At 42.1% G+C, this 21,755-nt stretch overlaps 1 protein-coding gene across 5 annotated transcripts in view; it reads left to right on the top strand.

The window, feature by feature from the left end:
* LOC144683557 (uncharacterized) overlaps nucleotides 1–21,755 on the top strand; it is a 107,668-nt gene that overhangs the window by 48,214 nt on the left and 37,699 nt on the right. For 3 of the 5 annotated variants that reach the window (XM_078546689.1, XM_078546688.1, XM_078546686.1), the window contains exons 4-9: nucleotides 15,007–15,131; nucleotides 15,891–16,110; nucleotides 17,828–17,953; nucleotides 20,898–20,938; nucleotides 21,041–21,119; nucleotides 21,261–21,398. In XM_078546689.1, the coding sequence (XP_078402815.1) occupies nucleotides 15,007–15,131; nucleotides 15,891–16,110; nucleotides 17,828–17,953; nucleotides 20,898–20,938; nucleotides 21,041–21,119; nucleotides 21,261–21,398 (729 nt within the window). The remainder of the gene's footprint in view (nucleotides 1–15,006; nucleotides 15,132–15,890; nucleotides 16,111–17,827; nucleotides 17,954–20,897; nucleotides 20,939–21,040; nucleotides 21,120–21,260; nucleotides 21,399–21,755) is intronic. The other 2 variants (XM_078546687.1, XM_078546690.1) reach the window with 2 other exon arrangements.

Here is a 21,755-nt window from a genome sequence, read left to right as displayed (position 1 = left end):
CCGATGAATAAAATGTCATTTTGCCCACCTGCTTTCGCGCTTAGTGCAAACCTGGGACAATTCTGCCCCAAACTGTGAATGCAGCAACACAGTACAGGGAGATCTGGGTGTCCTGGTGTGAATCTCAATAAGTTAGCATGCAGGTACAGCAAATGATTCGGAAGGCAAATGGAATGTTGGCCTTTATTGCATAGGGGATAGGTTAGAGAAGTCTTGCTACAACTTTGCAAGGCATTGTTGAGACTACACCTGGTGTAGTTTTGGGCTCCTTCCTAAAGGAAGGATTATGGTTGTATTGGAAACAGTTCAGAGAAAGTTCACTAGGCTCATTCCTGGGATAAAGTGATTTTCTTCTGAGGAAAAGCTGAGCAGGTTGGGCCTTTACTCATTGGAGTTTAGAAGAATGAGAGGTGCAATTATTAAAACATATAAGATTCTGCCGGGCTTGTCAGAGTGGATGCTGTTAGGATGTTTCCTCTAGTAAGAGAATCTAGAACTGGGTTAGGATGTTTCCTCTCGTGAGAGAATCTAGAACTGGGTGGCACAGTTCAAAAATAAGGGATCTCCCATTTAAGATGGTTATGAGAGGAATTCCTTCTCTCAGAGGGCCGTTCGTCTTTGGAATTCTCTTTCCCCAGAGGGCAGTGGAGCCTGGGTCAGTGAATATATTCAAGGCTGAATTGGACAGATTTTTGATCGACGAGGGAGCCAAGGGTTATGGTCCCCAGGCAGGAAAGTGGAATTAAGGCCTCAATCAGATCAGCCATGATTCTATTGAATGGTGGAACAGGTTCAGTGGGCGGAATGGTCTTCTCCTGCTACTGTTTCTAGTGATCTAATGATCTTATCTCGAAATTGTGTTCCATCAAATCAAATTGAATAATCGATAGACAAGTTTGCTGTTTTGTTGATTTGAAGGTAAACAGAATAGTTCATATTAGAAATGAAAGGTCAGTTCAATATTAAGTACAGAGTATAAATGATTCCTTAGTGATGCCTTAACTTGAGAAAATAAAAAGGTCACACTGTGACAATGTGGCTGTCAGCTCACAATCCCATCTGTGAGCTGTAGCAGAATATCTCGCAGTCACCTATAGCTAGAACATCACACCTTTTAAATTTGTCATTAGTCTATAATAAAGTTCTTATGTACATCTCCTTTAGCTTTCCATTTTTATGGCAGCTTGAATTCAATTCAAAGAAAAGGTTAATATATGTATATATAAGGGTTGGGCCCTGACAACATTAAGAGTACATTACATTGTTATAAGTCAACTTATCATAATGTAACTAAATCTCTTTCAATTATATTTGAGGTTCCAGTCCAAAGGTACAAGTTCAAAATGACCCATTTGATGCTTAAACTGTTGTTTACCTGATGTTTAATCCATTAGGAAAGTTATATTAATGCACACTCCAAATCTCAAATTTATTAATTGTAAGAACAAGAGCACCATTGCCATTCTATACATCAACAATTCAACAGAGTGTTTAGTGATGTGGATTAATAATTTAGTATTTTATGCTTAATCCCATCCCCTTTGAATTATTTCCCCTTGGTGGTTGGCATTTGGTTAAACTAATTGTAAACGTCTTTGCCAACCATGTTACACTCCACTAGCACAACTAGTCAAGAGGCCAAATACTTTTTGTGTTATGCTACCGTCAGGATCATGTGAGTGAAATTCAGTTTCCCAGCATTGATAGGTAGGGCAGTGGCTGATTTATCTGATGCTTTATTCTGTTGCACCTGTATTAGTGTATTAGTATTCTGGTTACCTTACCTTGTTTGTGTATCACTATAATGCACTAGTACCAGACACATGATACAACACCTTAGCTCCATTTTGTTGCAAATAAATTTTAGCCCAAGAATTCCATGTGCCTTTATAAAAGCAAAATACCGCAGATGCTGGAAATCTGAAACAAAGACAGAGAACACTGGAAAAGCTCAGCAGGTCTAACAGCATCTGTGGAGAGAAAAAAAACAGAGTTAACGTTTCGAGTCCATATGACCCTTCTTCAGAGCTAAAATTAGCTGTTTGACCTGCTGAGTTTTTCCGGCGTTTTCTGTCTTTGTTCCATGTGCCTTTAGCTGGTTCAAAACAGTGGAAAACTCCCATAATTAATTAACATTGGCTTGTTCATTACTCATAGCTTAAAGATATTAAAAGCCAGTTAGCTATTATCCAGAGGTTTTAATACTTTGTGCAGAAAAAAGGTGTGCGAGGTACTTTTAAATCGATGCAAAAATTACCACTATATTTCCAAAGTAATCAATGGAAGTTAACACAAACTATGTTTCTTTTAACATTTTAAATACATTAATTATTTTGCTGCAAGTAAAATTTCCCTCAGGAAACACTGAAGTGAATTCCTTTTGTTCTTTAAATAGATCTTGGTTTGTGATGCGTTGAGAAGACATTAATTTGGTGTGCTGATTTTATTTCTCCCATTCATAGCAGTGTGGGATTTTTGTATAAATCTTCTGTAATATGGCACATAACATGACACAGACAACTTTGTTTGAAGAACTTAAATTCAGGAGAAATAAGAACACAAGAATATAAGAAATAGATCATGGAAAAGTCTGTGCCCACATGCAGCAAGATCTGGACAAAACTGAGAATTGAGCTGAAAAGTATCAAGTGATATTTGTGCCACACAAGTGCCAGACAATGACTATTTTCAACAAGGGAAAATCGAACCATTGCTCCTTGGCATTTAACAGTGCTAGCATTGTTGAATTCCCCACCATAGACATCTTGGGAGTAACCATTGATCAGAAACTCAACTGGACCACCCATATAAACACTGTGGCTGGGATTTTCTGACCCCACCTGCTGCTGGGATCATCCAGTCCCACAGGCTGTCAATGGACTTTTGGCTGGGCTGCCAAAACTCCTGCAACAAGTCCTGCCACGATGGGGCCAGAAAATCCCGGCATGTGGCTGTAAAAATAGCTTAGAGGCTGGGAATTCTACAGCAAATAACTCACCTCCTGACTCTCCAAAACCTGTCCACCATCTACAAGGCACAAGTTGGAGTGTGATGGAACACCCTTCACATGCCTAGATGAGTGCAGCTCCAACAACACTCAAGAAGCTCAACATCATTAAGGACAAAGCAGCCTGCTTGATTGGCACCCCATCCATCACCTTAAACATTTATTCCCTCCACCATCAGTGCACAGTGCCCCAATGTGTGCCATCTAAAATAAGCACTGCAGCAACTCAACACCACTTCTTTAACAGCACCTTCCAAGCCTATGACCTCTACCACCTAGAAGAACAAGGGCAGCAGACATTTGGGAACACCACCACCTGCAAATTCTCCTCCAAGTCACACATTATCCTGACTTGGAACTATTGGCCTGGATTTTCACCGTGTCAGGGTGACTCGGGAGCCCTTTAAAAATGGCAAGTGTGTCCTGATTCCAGAATTCCCGATCCGATTCCCATGCTGTCTGATTTTCGGGAGGGTCTTTAAAGAGTGTTGGCTGGTTCCTATCAAAGGCCTGCATGCAGCACTCCCACCTGGCCAGCTTCATTGCAGAGATAAGCATGTCGTACTGCTCTGCAATTTTCATGGAGTTTTTAAAGAGTCATGGTCATGTCTCCTCAGAGGAGTTGTGAACACTAGACTACTTGAGGGGGCCTTTAAAAAGGTAAATTCAAAAGATCATCGTCATGCCCACTGTGCCATAGTTTGCTCCCCACCCACACCCTATGGCCCCTTATGCCCCCTATGCCAAGCTCTGCCCTTCCACTGACCCACTGTGGCCCCATATCCCCAATGCGAGGCTCATCCCTTCCATCAACCTCTTATGGCCCCACATGCCCCCTATGCCAAGCTATGCCCTTCCTCACCCCTATGCCAAGCCATGCCCCTCCACCCACCCTTATGGCCTCTCATGCCACCTATGCCAAGCCATGCCCCTCCACGCACCCTTTATGGCCTCTCATTCCTCTAGTGCCAAGTTACGGCACTTCCATGCCCATTGCCCCACTATACGCTATATAGAACCAGTGAACCCTATAGTGACAGTGGTCTGTGTAAAAAAGCGTAGTTCATTCATAACTTTCTACTATGTTTAAAAAATTCATTTCACTAAAAGGTAATATGAGTCTCAATCATCCAGACCCTTTAAAGTACCAATAATAGAAACCACTAAAGCTTGTGTAAATAAACATTGTGAAATTGACTGCAGAGATCAGAAAGCCAGGGCTGTCAATCAAGCGATGCTTCCTCTGGGGCACAGTTGTTTTAACAAGAGTAATCGACATCTAGGCTCTCAGCTGAGCATACACAATGAATGACCAAAGTGGGGTGGGTGGAAGAGCAGAGATTGGCATTAGATGAATGAGGGGACATAAGGGATGGGCGGAAAGCATAAGCTGGTATGGATGGGGCATGGGGAGTGTGTAGGGAATGGGGGGGAATGAGGGTTGAGGACTGGAGGACCTTCGTGTTTTTATTTTAACTGGGATGAAGTCCCACAGCACTGAGACGAGCCTTTCAAACAGCTTGCCTTGTCACTTGGCAGCCCCTGTGGCTGCCTCCAAGCTTTTTCCCAGGTCGGCTGGCCCGACTCCAACTTACAACCACCCCGGCAATGAAGATCCCGCCTTTGTAGGCACTTTCTTCCAAGGCGAGCAGGCTGAGCTGGGAATTTTCCCAACTCCCACTAACCGCCTTGAGGAAGAAAATTCAGGCCTACGTCACAGTTCCTTCACTGCATGAGTCAAAATCCTGGAACTTGCTCCCTAATAGCGCTGTGGGTGCACCTATATTACATTGGCTACAGTGGTTCTCATGCGAAATAAAGGATAGGCATAAAAGCAGGCTTTGCCAGCGATGACCATATCCCATGAGTGAATGAAAAAAATATAGGAGCGGTAGTTGCCCATACAGCTTCACCATTCAGCTTATGGCTGAATTCCACATCAGCTTCATTTTCCTGCTCTAATCCCCATTTACTTTGATCCCCTTAGAATTCAAAACTCTATTGATCTCAGTCTTAAATATATTCAAGAGTTGATCATCCATAGTCCTCTGGCGTAGAGAATTCAAAAGATTCACAACCCTTTGAGTGAAAAAAAATTCTTATCTTGGCACCAGATGGCTGACTCCTTATCCTGAGAGTATGCCCCTAGTTCTGGACACTGCAGCAGTGACCAGAAAATTATGTAATTATGCAATTACAGCTAACACACTATGTTCCGTCCTAACTATTTGCTGCATCTGCATGTTATCTTTCCATGATTCTTGCACAAGGACACTCAAATTCCTCGGAATATCAACATTTTCTAATCTCTCGTCTTTTAAATAATATTCTGCTTTTCCATCTTCCTACCAAAGTGGATAATTTCACACTTTCCTACATTATATTCCATCTGTCATCTTCTTACCCATTTACTTAATCAGTCTATTTATCTTTGTAGACTCTTTGCATCTCCTCACAGCTCACTTTCCCTATGCTGATGCTCCAATTGTTTCATCAGCAAACATGCATAACTTACACAGATCCTTGTGGCACCCCACTAGTTACACCATGTGTTCCTGAAAATGACCCGCTAATTCCTACTCTCTGTTTTCTGTCCATGCATCAATCCATGCTAATCTTTTATGCCAATCCCATGAGCCCTGATATTACATGGCACCTATCAAGTGCCTTCTGAAAATCCAAATATACTACATCCATCAGTACCCCACATCTACCCTGCTAGTTACACCCTTAAAAAACTCTAATATATTTCTCAAACACAATTTTCCTTTCATAAATCATAATTGTAAGAATACTTACAACCTGTTGTTACTTTTCTTGCTAGTTTACTGTTGTTTTCTATTTTCTGTCACTTTATCAATTTCTTGTCCATCCTTTACCGATTTCTAAAACTCTCTCAATTCTCAGGTTTAAATTTTGGCAGCATTGTAAGGTTTTTCTTTTATTTTAATACATTCCTTAACCTTTTCAGTTAGCCATGAATGAATCACCTTTCCTGTGGAGGTTTTATTCCTCAAAGGAGTATATATTAATTCAGAGCAATGAAATATTTCCTTAAATGTTTGCCATTACTGATCTACTGTCATATCTTTTAAACTAATTTCCTGATCTAACTCAGCTAACTCACCCCTCATACCATTGCAATTGGTTTTGTTTAAACTTAAGAGCCTAGCTTCAGATTTCTCAGCATCACACTCAAACATATGGGCATAATTTTACATCCCATGGGTGGGCATGCACCCAACCTGATCCGGCATAAAATAGTGCGCAATGACGTTGGGCGAGCATCCTGACACCATCGCGCACTCGTACAATATTTCGGTTGGCAGGTGCATGCAAGAGTCGGCAGCATGACCGCCGACAATTAAGAGACTTATTAAGGCCATTGAAGTAGCAATTAAGACTGATTTTTCACTGCCCGTTCAACTTTACGGTTGGCAGACGGGCGAATCAGCCAGGCATCCTTTGCATTTTTGAGGAAACCTCATCCACGGGCAGGATGAGGTTTCCAACATTAATTAGAAAAAAAAAATGTTTTTCACATCATTTTTGTTATGTTTATGTTCATGTGAATGAGACCTATGTGGGGACATTTTTTACAGATTTCCCACATCTATATTTTTGATTCTAAAATTCTTCAGCTCCCTGAGGCAGCTCTCTGCCTTCGGGGAGCTTTCAATGTGCGCTCCCTCGTGCCTGCACAGACTTCAGCACTTGCCCTCCTCCCTCCCCCACCCTGGAAACGCTGAGCCTTTCAGTGCTTGTTTCGCGCCATTAGTTGTCCACAATGCAATAGACACACAGAGATGAGCCAGTCTTGTGGGCAATGGTACCAGAGTTCCAATAGAAACAATCTGGGCAGAGTCCCTTTTCTGTGTTACAAAAATAGAAAATGCTGAAAAACTCAGCAGGTCGAGCAACATCTGTGGAGAGAGAAATAGAGTTAACGTTTCAAGTCCATATGACCCTTCTTCAGAGCTGAAGAGAAGTGGGAATGTGATGAAATTTACACTGTTTAAGGGGGGTGGGGCAGGTGGAGCTGGATAGAAGGCCAGCCCTTTTCTGTGTGGCTGCTCGCAGATGGTAAAATGGTAGACTGAGTTTTCAGTATAGCAAGGCAAAATAACTGGTTACACAAGCTAGAGGATCTCATGTCACACGACTCCCACCACTCCACTCTGGCTTTGACAAGGGGTGTGTATTCCTTTGTCTGGGTTCTTGAGATGGTTAAATGTTTCAACCATTAAGATTGAAAGGAAGGTCCTTTGTCCTAGCAGGAGAATGGGCTCCTGTTGGCCAGGCCTGGCTTATGAAATGCTGATGGCCTTTGTGTAGTTCTCTTTGAATTTGGTCTCTGCGGTCCATTGGGGCCATTAGTGTCTCTTCAGAGATAATGAGGCACCAGTTTGTTCAGGGTCACAGACATAGTTTCAACCTTTTTAAAAAGTCTTTGTTCAGTTTTTAAAATTTAGGAATTAGCCATGTGGAAATCTATATACAAATATATATAATAGTAAAATATATTTAGTGTGAGGTCTTAGTCCCCTGACAGATAAGACAGGTTTTAAGCAAGTACAGGGACAGGGAAATGGGGCAGTGGAGGAAAGAATAAAAGGTAAGGTCTATGATAGGTTGGAAGGCAGCAGAGATTAAAGGGCGAAAAGGGTGATGTTGCAAAGCAAAAAGGGGGTGGTAATGAATTAATAAAAGAACCAAAAGACAGGTCTAGATGAGCTGAAGATGATAGAAGTAGAATCATTACTAACAACTGCTGTCTGGGAAAAAGTGGTTATGATCTGGCTTGAACATGGTAGCATGTTGCTCCATGCAGTTGGAGGAAAAGTACAGATTCAATTTTCTGCATGTCAAATCTTAACCATGTTAATATGGGGAGGCCAATCGCTGACAATGGGAAAACAGAGGGGAGTCACTGCCTTACAACTGACTTCCCTCTGCCAGTGGCAGAGACCTAGGACTAGTTCACCTGACCACCCCATCCTACTGCAGGGAATGAATATTTCAGCAAAACTAAGCGGAGGAGAAAGTAGAAGAAGAAAATAAATTAGTATGGCATGACTTCCTGGCGTGCTGATAATTTTTTGAATGCCGGAACTCTCAAATGCAACATTAAAATTTCACTCAAGGTGTTTTAATGTGCCTGTTTGTTTGTAAATAATCTATATGGATGGCCATCAGACCAATTTCAAAGTTTGCTTTTAATTTCACATATATAGGCTGAGATACATGACACTCAAAGCAGATGCGGATCCATAAAACATAACGCTCTCCCATTGCACATAAACTTCCTCACTTTCACCCTGCCAATTCACCCACACAAATCCAAGCCAATTCCTCCATGTCAATTTCAAACTCCAATCCCACTTTGACTTTATTCCCTCCTGCTCCACGCCAATGGCCCCCTCACCAACCCCCACCAATTACACCCCCCAAACTCCCTCTGCATACCTCTCCAAAAATTAACTCTACATACATTGCTATTCCAACTATTGAATGAATACGTGAAGCAACTGATAAGGCAGCTGTTTCATCCGATGGTCCTCAACTACAATCACATGTTCACCAAACAGCTGCTTCAACATAATATGCATTTTCTGTGTTTGTCTTCAAGTTTAATTCAGGTTTGTTCGTTTTGGAATGAACTGGAAGGACATACCTCACCTGAATAATAGTAGCTGTCTGAATGAGGCAATCGAGTTTGCCTTTTCTCAACACGGAACATGGCTAGAAGAGTTTTCTCACTCGTTTGAAAATCTAAGAAATCATCATGTGCACATTTGGTTCTTCACCAATTCCTGTATTTTGTTTGGTGCTGAAAGTTCTCTCGTCCTGATACGTGAGCAGTTTGAAAAGGAAATAGAGCTTCACACAGCACCAGGTCAACTAAAGTCTCAGAGCTTTCTGTCACCCTTTAGTTGACTTTAACAGTACTTTGAGTGCTTCAAACATTAATGAAAATGTCAAGATTACTATTCATTTATTTAAAAACCTCTACATTTACATTGGTAAACAGAAGAAATACATAGATCCTAGTGAGATGCAGAAGTTTGCTGTCACAGATATTGTGCGCTTAGATTAAGATCACATAAGGTTATTGTTCCATTTTTATAATTATATATTTTTGTGACACATCTTGTAAACAAAAAGATCATGTAAATAATGTTTTTTCTGATTTCTGACAAGAATGGCAGTCAAATAAATCACTGAAGGTCACCCAGTTGTCTGGGATGCACTTTAGAGGCATTTGAGAGAGTTAGAATAGAGAGCAGATGAGGAATATGGCTACTTTATTCACATGATACTGGAAACCAGAGCCTGTGCAGCCATACCAAGCGCCTTAGGAAGAGGATTTGAAGAGAACATTAAAGGATAAAAAGAGAAATAATTTTGAAGGCAGAAAATGTAAAGTTAAACATCATTCAAAATCGTGAGGAGGCTGGAACAGAGTAGATAGGGAGAAGCTGTTTCCACTTAGAAAAGGATCAAGAATGAGAGGGCACAGATTTAAAGTGATTTGCAAAGGAAGCAAATGTGACATGAGAGAAAACTTTTTCACACAACGAGTGGTTCGGGTCTGGAATGCACTGCCTAGAAGTGTGGTGGAGGCAGGATCTATCGAGGCATTCAAGAGGGCATTAGATGACTATTTGAATAGAAACAATGTGGAAGAGTATGGGGAAATGGCAGGGCAATGGCAATAGATCATAATGCTCATTTGGAGAGCCAGTGCAGACACAATTGGCTGAATGGCCTCCTTCTGTGCCATTAAAATTCTGTGATTCTGTAAACAGAAATTTTAAAAAGGCAACTTCAGCATTAACTGTGCTCGCTACCTGCCCCCACCCCCAAAGAGGGTTGTATGGAGGCATTAAAGACTTAACTATGGTGGATACGTCTCCAACAAGTTGCACCCCCCATATTGGGACATCTGAGTATCCTGCAGTGGAGGTGGGGCACTTAATGAACATATTTAATTGGGATTCCACAACAGCAGATGATTTAAAATTCACTTCAATTGCTCATTCCTGGGTCAGGAAACCCGACAATGAAGAGATGTGGGAACTGCTGACTCCATGTGGCAATCGCACCCTTTCTCGGCATTCCTTGTACTTCAGGAGCACCAGGAGCGCTCCCACCTCGCCTTTCCTTATGCCAAGCATGACCTCTCTGTCCTTCCACACCCACCTCCCAATCACCGACCTGCCCTCATTCCCAAAAGGTGGGGACCACCCCAAGGGCCTCTGGCTGTGGTTACCCCTGCCACTGCTTACTTCCGCCTCCCAGTCATTGGCCAGGATGTCCATTTGGCCTGTATTCAATCGGGAAATGGAACAAAAGAAATGATAAATGGTCCTGCCGTTAACTGTATCAGGACCTCCGTGGCCCCAGCCTTGTGGGGTTGATTGCCTGTTTTCAGCTTCTTCCACACCTGTTCCCACCCCCCTCCCCCACTTCCTGTAAACATCAGAACCAATGTTTCTAATTGAATTTTACTTTCTTTTCCTATGCATTCAGTTGTTCATTTTGTAGCTAAGGCATGTTTTAGCTTGGCTTGTTCTGTCGTAGCTGGTTAAGCAATGGGAAAATATTCGCGATCAGGTGCCAAATCAGTATTATAAAGTGAGAAAATAGTATTCATATTAATCCAGAGACCACCTCAGCTGAAAAATGGGTAATAGTTTGAGGGAAAGAAAATGAAACCAAACATTGCTGTCTGCAGTATCAGTGTATTTATGTACCGCACCCTCATAAAGTGTTCAGTTAGAGCCTGATTGCGTGTTATCAACCTGTTGGACTTTAGGCTCCTAACATTTTCATGTTAAGTTATTTTCTGCCATGAGGCAACTCTCAGCATCTCCCTCTTGCTTGGTCATATAGCACGTTAAATATTTACTCCTGTGGTTAGAACTATAATGAGCGTTCTAATGGAGGGAACACACCCAAAAGGTTAACTTACTCTTTCTCTTTACATATTGATTGACATGCTGTGTGTCTCATAATATCATACAGTATGGACAGGGGCCATTCAGCCCATCGTATCTGTGCCAGCTCCTGGAAAGAAGTGTCCAATTAGGCCCATTTGTCTGCTCTTTCCCCATAACCCTGCATTTTGTTTTCCTTTTCAACTGTGTGTCTAATTTCCAGTGTTTTCTGTTTTTATTTCAGAAAGCCAGCATTTGAAGTTTTATCCCTTATTATTAATGATAGTGGTATGATAATTTCCAACACAGACTGTTTGTTACAAACATTCAGAAAAATCCCCGGCTGGGCAGTTAATCTGATCACTGAAGGTTGAAATTGAGATATAAACGACATAATGATTTCTGCATTTATTTCCTACAAAGTAGCAACAATGGGCTGAATCTTCCCGGCGGCGTGCGATGGCGGGCCCCATAAAATGACGCGCGATGACATCAGGCGAGCATCCCAACATCATCGCGCGCCATCTCAATATATTATTCAGTGCGCGTGCGCTGCCGAAATGTCACCAGCCTATTAAGGCCATTAAAAAAGTAATTAAACTAGTTAAGAACGCTGCCCGTCCAACCTTAAGGTTGGCGGGCAGGCGAAGAGCCCAAGCGGCCTTCGTGTTTTTCAGGAAACCTCATCCACGGGCGGGATGAGGTTTCCTGAAGCTTTTATGAAATAAACAAATAAATTTTCCAAACTTCATAATCATGTCCCAGCTCATGTGACACACATGAGGGGACATGTTTAAATAAATGTTTAAATCAATTCTTTAATTATTTTAATATCCATTCGATCTCTCTGAGGCAGCTCCGTGCCTCAGGGAGATTGCTGCGCTATTTCGCGTGCATGCACGAAAGAGCACAGGCCCCAACTCTCCCTCCTCCCCCCACCCGCACAGGTAGCGCTGAGCACTACCAGCCACGGGTTATGCTGGGCAGGCGTTAATTGGCCCGTCCATGTAAAATGGCGGCGCGCAGCCGATCGCAGGCAGCAATCGGCTTTGCGCCCGCCCCCGCCTGTTCCTGCCCAGCCCATCCGCCATAGGAAAAATTCTCCCCAATGAGTGTAGATGCATATAGCAGGACATTTGTGTGGCTAGGTGACTCAACTAAAAGGTCTAATGATTTCCAGAATGTCATGAATTATACTGTCACACATCAATTATCCATTGATCGCTACAGTTCCTGCAAAACCAGTTCAACTAGATGGCATGCATTATGATGATTTGTAAATAACCTCAAAAGACAAAAGCAGAGAACATACCCGTGGGAAATTAGATTTTAGAACTGATCTTAGAGTGAGTTTAATATGTGTCCTTTGTCGTGAACATGATCCACATGAATACAAATCAAATTGAAATACAAATGATAATGGGCTGGAAGGTTTTCAGTGGGGAGAGTTTTCCTCTCATCGGGCAGGCCTGGGAGCAGCCACAAAACAGCCCACCGCCCACAATTGAGCCCCGAACAGGATTTCACGCTGGCCGGCCAATTAACGCTGCCGGGGTGGGGGCGGGCGGAGCGCAAGCGCTGAAGCCTGCACATGCCTCAGGGAGCTGAAGGGTTTAAAAATGAAAAATAAAGATTCAAAAAATAAAAGACTCTGTCACATGAACAGGGACATGTTAAAAAGGAGTTTTAAAATTTTTTTATTGTTTCTTTATTCATTGTTGGAAACCTCATCTCACCCGTGGATGAGGTTTTGCAAAAAATGCAAAGCCGCCTGGCCTATTCACCCACCGGCCAACTGTAAGGTTGGACAGGCAGTGAAAAATTCAATTTAATTACCAGCTTAAGAGCCTTAATAGGCCTCTTAATTGTCGTTGGGCACGCTGCCAACTCTCGTGCGTGCCCGCCAACCGAAATATCGTGCCAGCGCGCAATGGCGTTGGGATGCGTGCCCGACATCATCGCACGCTATTTCACACTCGGGCAGGCCGGGCGCGCACCCACACACCAAGCTGAAAACCCTGCCCAGTATATTCTCACCGACTGATTTGTCCAATGATTGATCTTAGTGCACACAAGATATTACCTGTAAATACCAAAGATCATGATACACCAGTTTAAATGGCTCCTTAAACGTACACCCATTATGTGCTGCAATGCAAAGAGATCAGTGTTTGTATCTGTACAGCATCACTCAAAACCAGGTATACTGGACGGGACATGGTGTTTGTATGACTGACACCAGGCGCATGGAGCAATTGCTCTACTCAGAGCTTGGTTGTGGCAGGAAACTCCCATGAGAACAAATGACTCAGGAATGTCATCAAAGCATCGTGAAAAGGTCAAACACACCCATGACCCATGGGAGACCCTGGCCTGAGACAGATCAAAGTGGAGAAGGCTCATTCGGGAGGGCACCGAGCACATCGAAATACTTTGGGAACGTGCAGAGGCAAAGTTGAGGCATCAGCGGGAGTACACAAACCTCCAACAAGCCCATCTACCCAACCCTTCAAGGACCACCTAGCCCACGCGTCGCAGAGACTGCAGATTACACATTGGACATATCAGCCATTTCTGAGCTCATGAAACCAAAGGAGAAACAAATTATCCTTGATTCTGAGGGACTGCCCAAGAAGAAGAATTCATGCTTGTTGTTTCAGCAGGATGAGTATTCTGTTCAAACTGTCCACTCTCATGCATCCCTTATGGGGCAGAGAAGAGCAGACTCTCAGAGTAATGAGTGCTCGCTCGTCCCTTCAGACATGGATTGCCTTTGTGACAGAGGCTCTGCAGCTCACGAGGCTGAGTGCAATTTCTCAAGTGAAGTCAGGACCCAGTTTGTTTAAGCCATGGCCTGTTATTGAGCCATTCCACTAGAGTTCTGTGGGAATTTTAGTTGGTGACTGGAGAAATAGCTGTGGGAATTCAACCTCTCGATAATGATTTTTATTCAATGAACATTTTCTTTTTTTATTATTCTTTTTATGAGATGTTGGTGTCGCTAACAAGGCCAGCATTTGTTGCCCATCCCTAATTGCCCTTGAACTGACCTTGCTAGATCATTTCAGAGAGCAGTTAAGAGTCAACCACATTGCTGTGGGTCTGGAGTCATATGTAGGCCAGACCAGGTAAGGATGGCAGATTTTCTTCTTTAAAGGACATTTGGGATTTGAACCAGTTGGGATTTTGTGACAATTGATGATTGTTTCATGATCACTATCACTGAGACTAGCTTCATATTCCAGATTTATTAGCTGAATTCAAATTCCACCAGCTGCTGTGGGGTGATTTGAACCCATGGCCTGAATTTTCAGCTCGGCGGACGGGCACGATCGACTGGGAAACGAACCACCGACCACGATTGGCCCCTGACCACGATTTCACGCCGACTGACCAATTAACAGCCAGCCAGCATGAGGCGCGCGCTGAAAAGCTCAGCGCTGCCTCAGGGAGCTGCAGACCCAAAAACCGTGAAATAAAGTTTTGAAATTCAGAAAAAAACATGTCCAAGGATCACAATCAGGGCACCTGAACATATAGATGATAAAAATACTGCCCACAGATATTTATTTTTATTTTATTTAATAACGGAAACCTCATCCCGCCCTTGGATGAGGTTTGATGAAAAATGTAATGGCGGCCTGGCTGATTCGCCCATCCGCCAACCGTGAGGTTGGACGGGCCATGAAAAATTGGATACAATTGCGCCGTTAGTGGGCTTAGTAGCCCTCGTAATTGTCAGCGGGTGCGCTTCTGACTTTTGCGCGCACCCGCCGAGCGAAATATTGTGCAGCGCGGAATGATGTCGGGACGCTCGTCTGACGTCTTCTCGTGCGATTCTACGCCCGAGCGGGTTGGGCCCGTGTCTGTCTGTGGGACGTAAAATTCAGCCCCATGTCCCCAGAGCATTAGCCTGGATCTCTGGATTACTAATCCAGCAACATTACCACCACCCCCATCATCTTGTAACAATATTTTGTATTTGATTACATATATACAGCAGAAGTTTTTAACTGGTAACTGAAATTTCTTTGCATAGATGGTTTTCTTATTTCTAAGCAGGAGAAGGAGACCAGCAACAGTGTAGCCAGTACGCAGAATCATTCTGATGAAGAAAACACTAGCATTCAAACACCCCTTCAACCACCTCTTAGTCCCATACACACCACACGGGCTTTTATAAGGTAAGGATGTCCCTTATTCATAGATTATTTTATACTGTGCATTGTATTTATTATTTAAGAATATAATGTTGTCTCAGTATCATATCTGCTACAAAGTACAAAACATTATCCTTACCTCCCAAAGAAAATCTGTCTCATCCATTTCTTTCAAGATTACGATATTCGAATTGATTTAATTTTAATACAAATTGGGCACATTAAGTAATTACAGATGTCAGGGTATAAATCAGTCTTCAACAGTCTTCACACTTGTGTCAAAAAACTTAAGTTATTATCAGATCAGGCTGAACAATTAGACTATAATTTGAACTCTAAGGACCATAAATATTTGGATTTACGCACTAACCTGTTTTTCCTTAGAAAGGCAAGCTAGTCTTATAGCTTAAATTCAAAATCTCTGAGGGAACCATTACTCATTTGTTTCTTGTATATACAATGCTCTGAACAAGTTAAGCTCTGCTTTTAATGCATGGCATTTTTACCAGTGTTTTGGAATCGCCATCCACCAACCTATCCACTTTTTTTGTGCAAAGGAATAGTGGTCTTGCCCATAGGTACTCCCTTTCTCATGCTGCAGTGTAGTACTCCATCTTGTGGTCATGTGAAGAACTGCTGGAGCTATTCTCCAGCATCAGTGGTTGACAACATGTAAGGTTGGGGATTCCCGAGATTCCATTGCTTGGCAAGAACTTTGCAACAGCCTGTGGTTTAATGAGTGCCATTTACTAATCTAGATTTGTATTACTTGCCTACTCACAGCTTAGGAAAGCCAAAAGAAGTAAAAAGCCCAACAAGGCTGAAAACACAGCTGAGTTTCGAGAACAACAAGTGCGACCAGGAAGAGGAAAACAGCACAATGATTGCAAACGATTGTTTCAAATCTCAGGCAAGAGCAGAGCCCAAAGTAAATGAAAGAGGAGAGCATGAGAAAACAGAACAGGAGACCTTTAAGAAAGAGAGCAGTGAAGCAGGGACACAGGTGAGGCAATACATTCCAATAGCTGTTATAGAAAAATAACATTATAGAATGATTATAGCAAGAGCAACTTACCTATTCCCTTTGCTCTGCCTATAACCCTATAAACACTTTCTCGTCAGATAATTATCCATTTCTCATTAAAGGCCTCGATTCTGTATTCACCACACTCTCGGGCATTGTATTCCAGATCCTAACCACTCATTGTGTAAAAATAGTTTTCTTCATGTTGCCATTGCTTCTTTTATGAATCATCTTATCCTGGTGTCTTCTGGTTCTAGATCCTTCCGCCAACGGTGAGGGTTTCTCCCTTTCTACTTTGTCCAGACCCCTTATGATCTTGAATACCTCTATCAACTCTCCACTAATCTTTTCTTCTCCAAGGAGAACAGCCCAGCTTCTCCAATCTACCCATTTAACCAAAGTTCCTCATCTCTGGAGCCATTCTTATGAATCTTTTCTGCACCTTTTCCAATGTCTTCACATCCTTCCTGAAATGTGGTGCTCAGAAATAAACAGAATACCCCAGTTGAGGCTGAACTGATCTTTTATACGGGTTTATCATAATTCTCTTGTACTTTATGCCCCTATCTATAAAGTCAGGATCCTGTATGCGTTATTAACCTCTTGCTCATCGTGCCCTGCCAGATTCAATGATTTGTGCACATATGCTGTTGTACCTCCTTTAGAATTATAACCTTCAATTGATGTCGCCTCTCCTTGTTCTCCCTGCCAAAGTGAATCACTTCACACTTTTTTGCATTAAATTTCATCTGCCACTTGTCTGGCCATTCCACCAACCTGTCTATGTCCTCTTGAAATTTATCACTATTCTCTTCACAGTTCAAAACATTTCAAAGTTTTGTGTCATTGATTTAGTTCCAGGAACTAGACATTACCCCGTTTGTTATAGTAAAACTGCTTGTTCTTATTACCTGCTCCTGTCAGTATTTGTGGTTATATAATTGAGCTGATGTCCCAAGTGCCTGTGGTAATGGTTCAAATGGACATTAGAAATCCCATGAAGTTCTTCCAATTTCCTGATCAATATTCCGTTCTCAGCTAACATCACTAAAAGTAAGTTATCTGGCCATTGGACTCACTGCTGTTGTGGCACCTGGCAGAATACAAAATGATTCTCCTGTTAACCCACATAGTAACTCTTCAAAAAGTAATTTGCTGTATGTAATATGTTTTGAGCCATTTCTAAGAGATGCATGGAAATGCAATGTAAATGCAAGTTCCTTCTCACAGATCATTTTGCTTTCCTTGGAGGTCACTGACGGTGCCAATGTTGCTACTTAAACCTCTGTCCCGTAACAGAATCAGAAGGAATTTTATTCTCTTACTCCAAAATATTTACTTGTATAAGGAACAAGTTTGCTGACTGTAGGTGTTCATTAACAGTTTGCTATAATTCTGCTGGCCCCTTTCAGTTACTGCAGACCTTTAAGTTCAGCAGGAATGCATATTCTCCTGTTCCTCCTCCCCACCCCACCCACCTTGCCACATGGTAACCAGCTAAACCAAAACAGGAGCAGGCCAGATTATTATAATTTCATTGACCCAGGGAACTGTGGCAGTGTTAGTCCTTCAGTTCTGACTAGGGTGAATGGCATTATTCCTCTTGGGATTTTATCCAAGTGGAAGATCTATGTTATAAAGCGGGTAAGCAGAAAAAGACAGTATAATTGGAATAGTTTTTTCAATATCATTTCAGTGTGCGAAAAGAACATCTGCTACAGCCACAGGAATACTGAACCAGAAAAAGGAAAATGATGCTGATAGTCCCAGTTCAAATGATGTACCCTTCTGCCGCTCCTCTCCAAGAGCTGCGTCGTTCAGAGTAAGTCTGAGTTGCTGTGATAATTTTGCAGTGATATGGTCGTCTAGGTGTGGGTAGCTGCCAATATCAACAGTGATACTGGCGTACTCCCTAGACATTATAAGCTGAAACACAAAGTTAAGTTATGTAAACAGCGCAAAGTTGCTATATCACACTGATGCGCTTCACTTCACCCAAACAATGATAAAAGCAAAATACTGCGGATGCTGGAAATCTGCAACAAAAAGAATAACTGCTGGAAGAGCTCAGCATGTCTGACAGCATCTGTGGAGAGAAAGACAGGGTTAACGTTTCGAGTCCGTATGACTTCTTCAGAACTAAAGAGAAGTAGAAATGTGGTGAAATATATACTGTTTGGTGGTGGTGGCGGGGGGGGGGGGGGAGGTGAAGCTGGATAGAAGGCCAGTGGTAGGGAGAGGCAAAGGAGAGATTGCAAAAGATGTCATAAACAAAAGGTCAAAGGGGTGTTGATGGTGGTGATACTGACTAAAGGAGGTGCTAATGGTGCGAGTTTTAGTAAACACCTTGTCAAACACCAGGAGGGAAATGGAAAGCAATGAAGGTGAACAGGGCAAAAGAGACAAGCGGAAATCCTGTCAGAAAGAAGACTCAAAATGTTAACTCTGCCTTTCTCTCCATAGACGCTGTCGGACCTGCTGAGTTTTTCCAGCAGTTTTTATTTTTATTTCAGATTTCCAGCATCTGCAGTATTTTGACTTTATCTTAGTGTTTAGTTCACTGCCACTTCTCTTCCAGGAATGCCTACCTTGAAGAAGTACTGCTCTTCTCTTCAACGGGATTTCCGCTTGTCGTTTTTGCTGCCCTGTTCACCCTCATTGCTTTCCATTTCCCTCCTGGTGTTTGACAAGGTGTTTACTAAAACTCGGACCATTTGCACCTCCTTTAGCCAGTATCACCATCATCAATACCCCTTCGACATTTTGTTTATGACATCTTTTGCAATCTCTCCTTTGCCTATCACTGGCCTTCAATCCAGTTTCACCTGTCCCCCTCCTTAAACAGTATATATTTCACCATATTTCTACTTCTCCTTAGTTCTGAAGTAGAGTCATACAGATTCGAAACATTAACTCTGTCTTTCTCTCCACAGATGCTATTGGACCTGCTGAGTTTTTCCAGCAGTTTTTGTGTTTGTGTTGAATGATAATCTAGGAACAGATGTACTAATATGTATCAACAGGGTGGTGCAATTTTTAAAACAAATGTGGGCACTTTTTTAGCTAGGAAATAAAGTACAGAAAATAAAGCAGATGCTTTCAAATGATTCACCGAACAGTCCAGTGCTAATCTTTTGTGGAACTTGCCTCACAATGTTTATGTTCTCTATGGTTTAACAGTTGGTTATCCAATGTGGTGAGTAATCAAAGTGATGAATTTAATCAGACCTATAGTGCCTCATTGACATGGACCGCCGGTTTGCTAATTTATATAGTAATTTGTTTCAGTATATTGTAGACGTGTGTAATAGATTATAAGCAAAAACAGCGAATGATCATGTTGATTAACTGCTTACAAATATCCCCTGTCGGGATGCAGCCAGCAATCCTACAGCAAATATATTTGACCCAGTCAGAGCAAGCAATGTATGGGCTGCATGAGCAACTCGGAAATCACCAAGAGAAATGAAGCTTGTTTCTGTCGATCAGCCCCTTATGCAAACAGAGTCCTCTTAATAGAATAGTCCTAGGGCTGACTGTTGAAAAGACAAGTCTCAATGTCATGTTGAACCCTTACAGGAATCTGCTGCTCCCTCCAACCTAAGGTAGCAACTCCCTCCCTGACTAGTGAACCCACAGCTCCTTGTAATGACCCCATGCCCAGCAATTGTTTCTACTCAAATGAATACAGCTGTATAACCCTCATTTGTTGTACTTATAAATAGGGTGAAATTTGTAACTATAGCATGTGCAATCTTATCAAGCTACCTCCTGAGAAAGTTCATAAATTTCTTATACAAAATGCGATTACATTTTGGAAGGAAAATTAATTAAGCACGGACATAGCTAGTTAACGGGCATCATTTGTGTTCTGTTCTTCCAATCTCCCACCGAACTACCATAGAAGGTTAGTGGACAGTCTAAATAAACAGTAGGGTTTCTCCCAGTCCTCCACTGAAGTGATGGTGGGAGAACCCTATGGAAATTCCATGGATAAGCATTTTGTGGAAGGTTCCACTTGGAAGTGCTTGGACTATGGAAGGTTTAAATGTTGAATGCAATCGATCAAGTTTGGATACCTTGAGGATTTGACTGATTTTCTTTGATGGTCAGGAAGGAAATCCAAAGTTGTCTTCCTAAAAATGTTACCGATGGTTATTAACTGATTTCAGCAGATCAATGTGTCAGGGAGAACGCTTGACAAGTTTAGATTGTACACTTCTGTTGAAGCCAGCAAGCTTATTGAACCTGAATGGGCGCTTCTTGTGCTTTTTTCCCATGGCAGTCTGTCACATGGTTGCTTATTGGAGGAGATGGGAAGCTGGTGGAAGAAGAAGCAACACTGTAGGACAGTGATGGGCAACCTGGGCTAGTGAGTGGGCCGCATGAGTGGACCTCCTTCATCTCAGTGGGCCACAAGATTGAGCATCTGCACTAACCATGACCCCATGAATAAAGATTTGTGGGGCGTGCCGATTAAGCCATAACAGCACTTTGATTGGATGCAGAGGGAGCCCACGGCTCTTACAGTCAATGTTGTGTGCCACCTCACTTCATGTGCCCTTGCTTTGCGTGTGTATCACTTTAGTAATACCGGTAGGAAAACAAATACGCAGATGGAATCTGGCAACCCTGCGTGTGGGTAACGGTCAATAAAATGTCTCCCAGGCTGCATTCAGAACCCCAATGGGCTACATGAAAATTGCCCACCACTGCTGTAGAAACTAAAATATCTGCGTAATTAACACAAAGATTTTGTTTTCAAGGCTACAAATCCAGAGGTGAAAATCCAGCCATTCCAAAGAAGGTGAGTGTACTGAAGTGTCATTAATAGAATATAAGAAAATGCAATGAATTAAGTGTTAGTTGTGAAGATTCTGGTGATTCACTGTATGAATTTTGCCAACAGTGCTAGTCTAAGGATTCCATCCAGATCTCCTTCAACAAAGATTGATGGCATACTTGAAAAGTATGCAAAGGCAATTCAGGTGAGTGACGGGGTTACTTGTGATATGTGTATTTAATTTTCAAATAAAAGGCAAAACCATGCATTTGAGAATAAGAGTGATTCATGCTCCATTTAGTGTTTTATGCACATTATTGGGTTTCATTTAATGTTTTCTTTTCAGAGAAGTGATAATATCAAGTCAAAGAAATCCCCTTCTAGCTATCTGACCCGGCCGTTAGAAGGCATTGCAAGCAAGCGATGTGTGTTTGAGAAGGATGATGCTCAAGATGCTGGAGCTCGACATCTTACAAACAAAAAGGTAAAGTACGAGTTAACCCTAGTTTGGGTGGGAGATGCATTGATGTTGCTGATTTAACACATTCACACACTTGCATATAACAGGAATGGCTGATACAACACGATAAAAGGAATGAGTTGATACTTGATACTAACATCAAGATTTTGTTTCCACTATATTTGCATGGACTTAGATTTGACTGTATAAATATGTTTGAATTTTAGCTTCCTATTTTTTCTTGGAAAATACTGTAGAGCACACCAAACCTTAATAACTCTAAAAAGGGTTGACATAAAATTTTATCCTTCCAATCTAATTTCTTCAATCAGTAGGCCAAAAATTGTCTACTTGCCGCATCTACTTTTGCACAAACATTGG

The sequence above is a fragment of the Cetorhinus maximus genome, chromosome 8 (genome assembly GCF_964194155.1).
Source record: "Cetorhinus maximus chromosome 8, sCetMax3.hap1.1, whole genome shotgun sequence".
Classification (NCBI taxonomy): Eukaryota; Metazoa; Chordata; class Chondrichthyes; order Lamniformes; family Cetorhinidae; genus Cetorhinus; species Cetorhinus maximus.
Note: the sequence above shows the minus strand (reverse complement) of the source record. Positions and strands in the feature narration are given on the sequence as shown.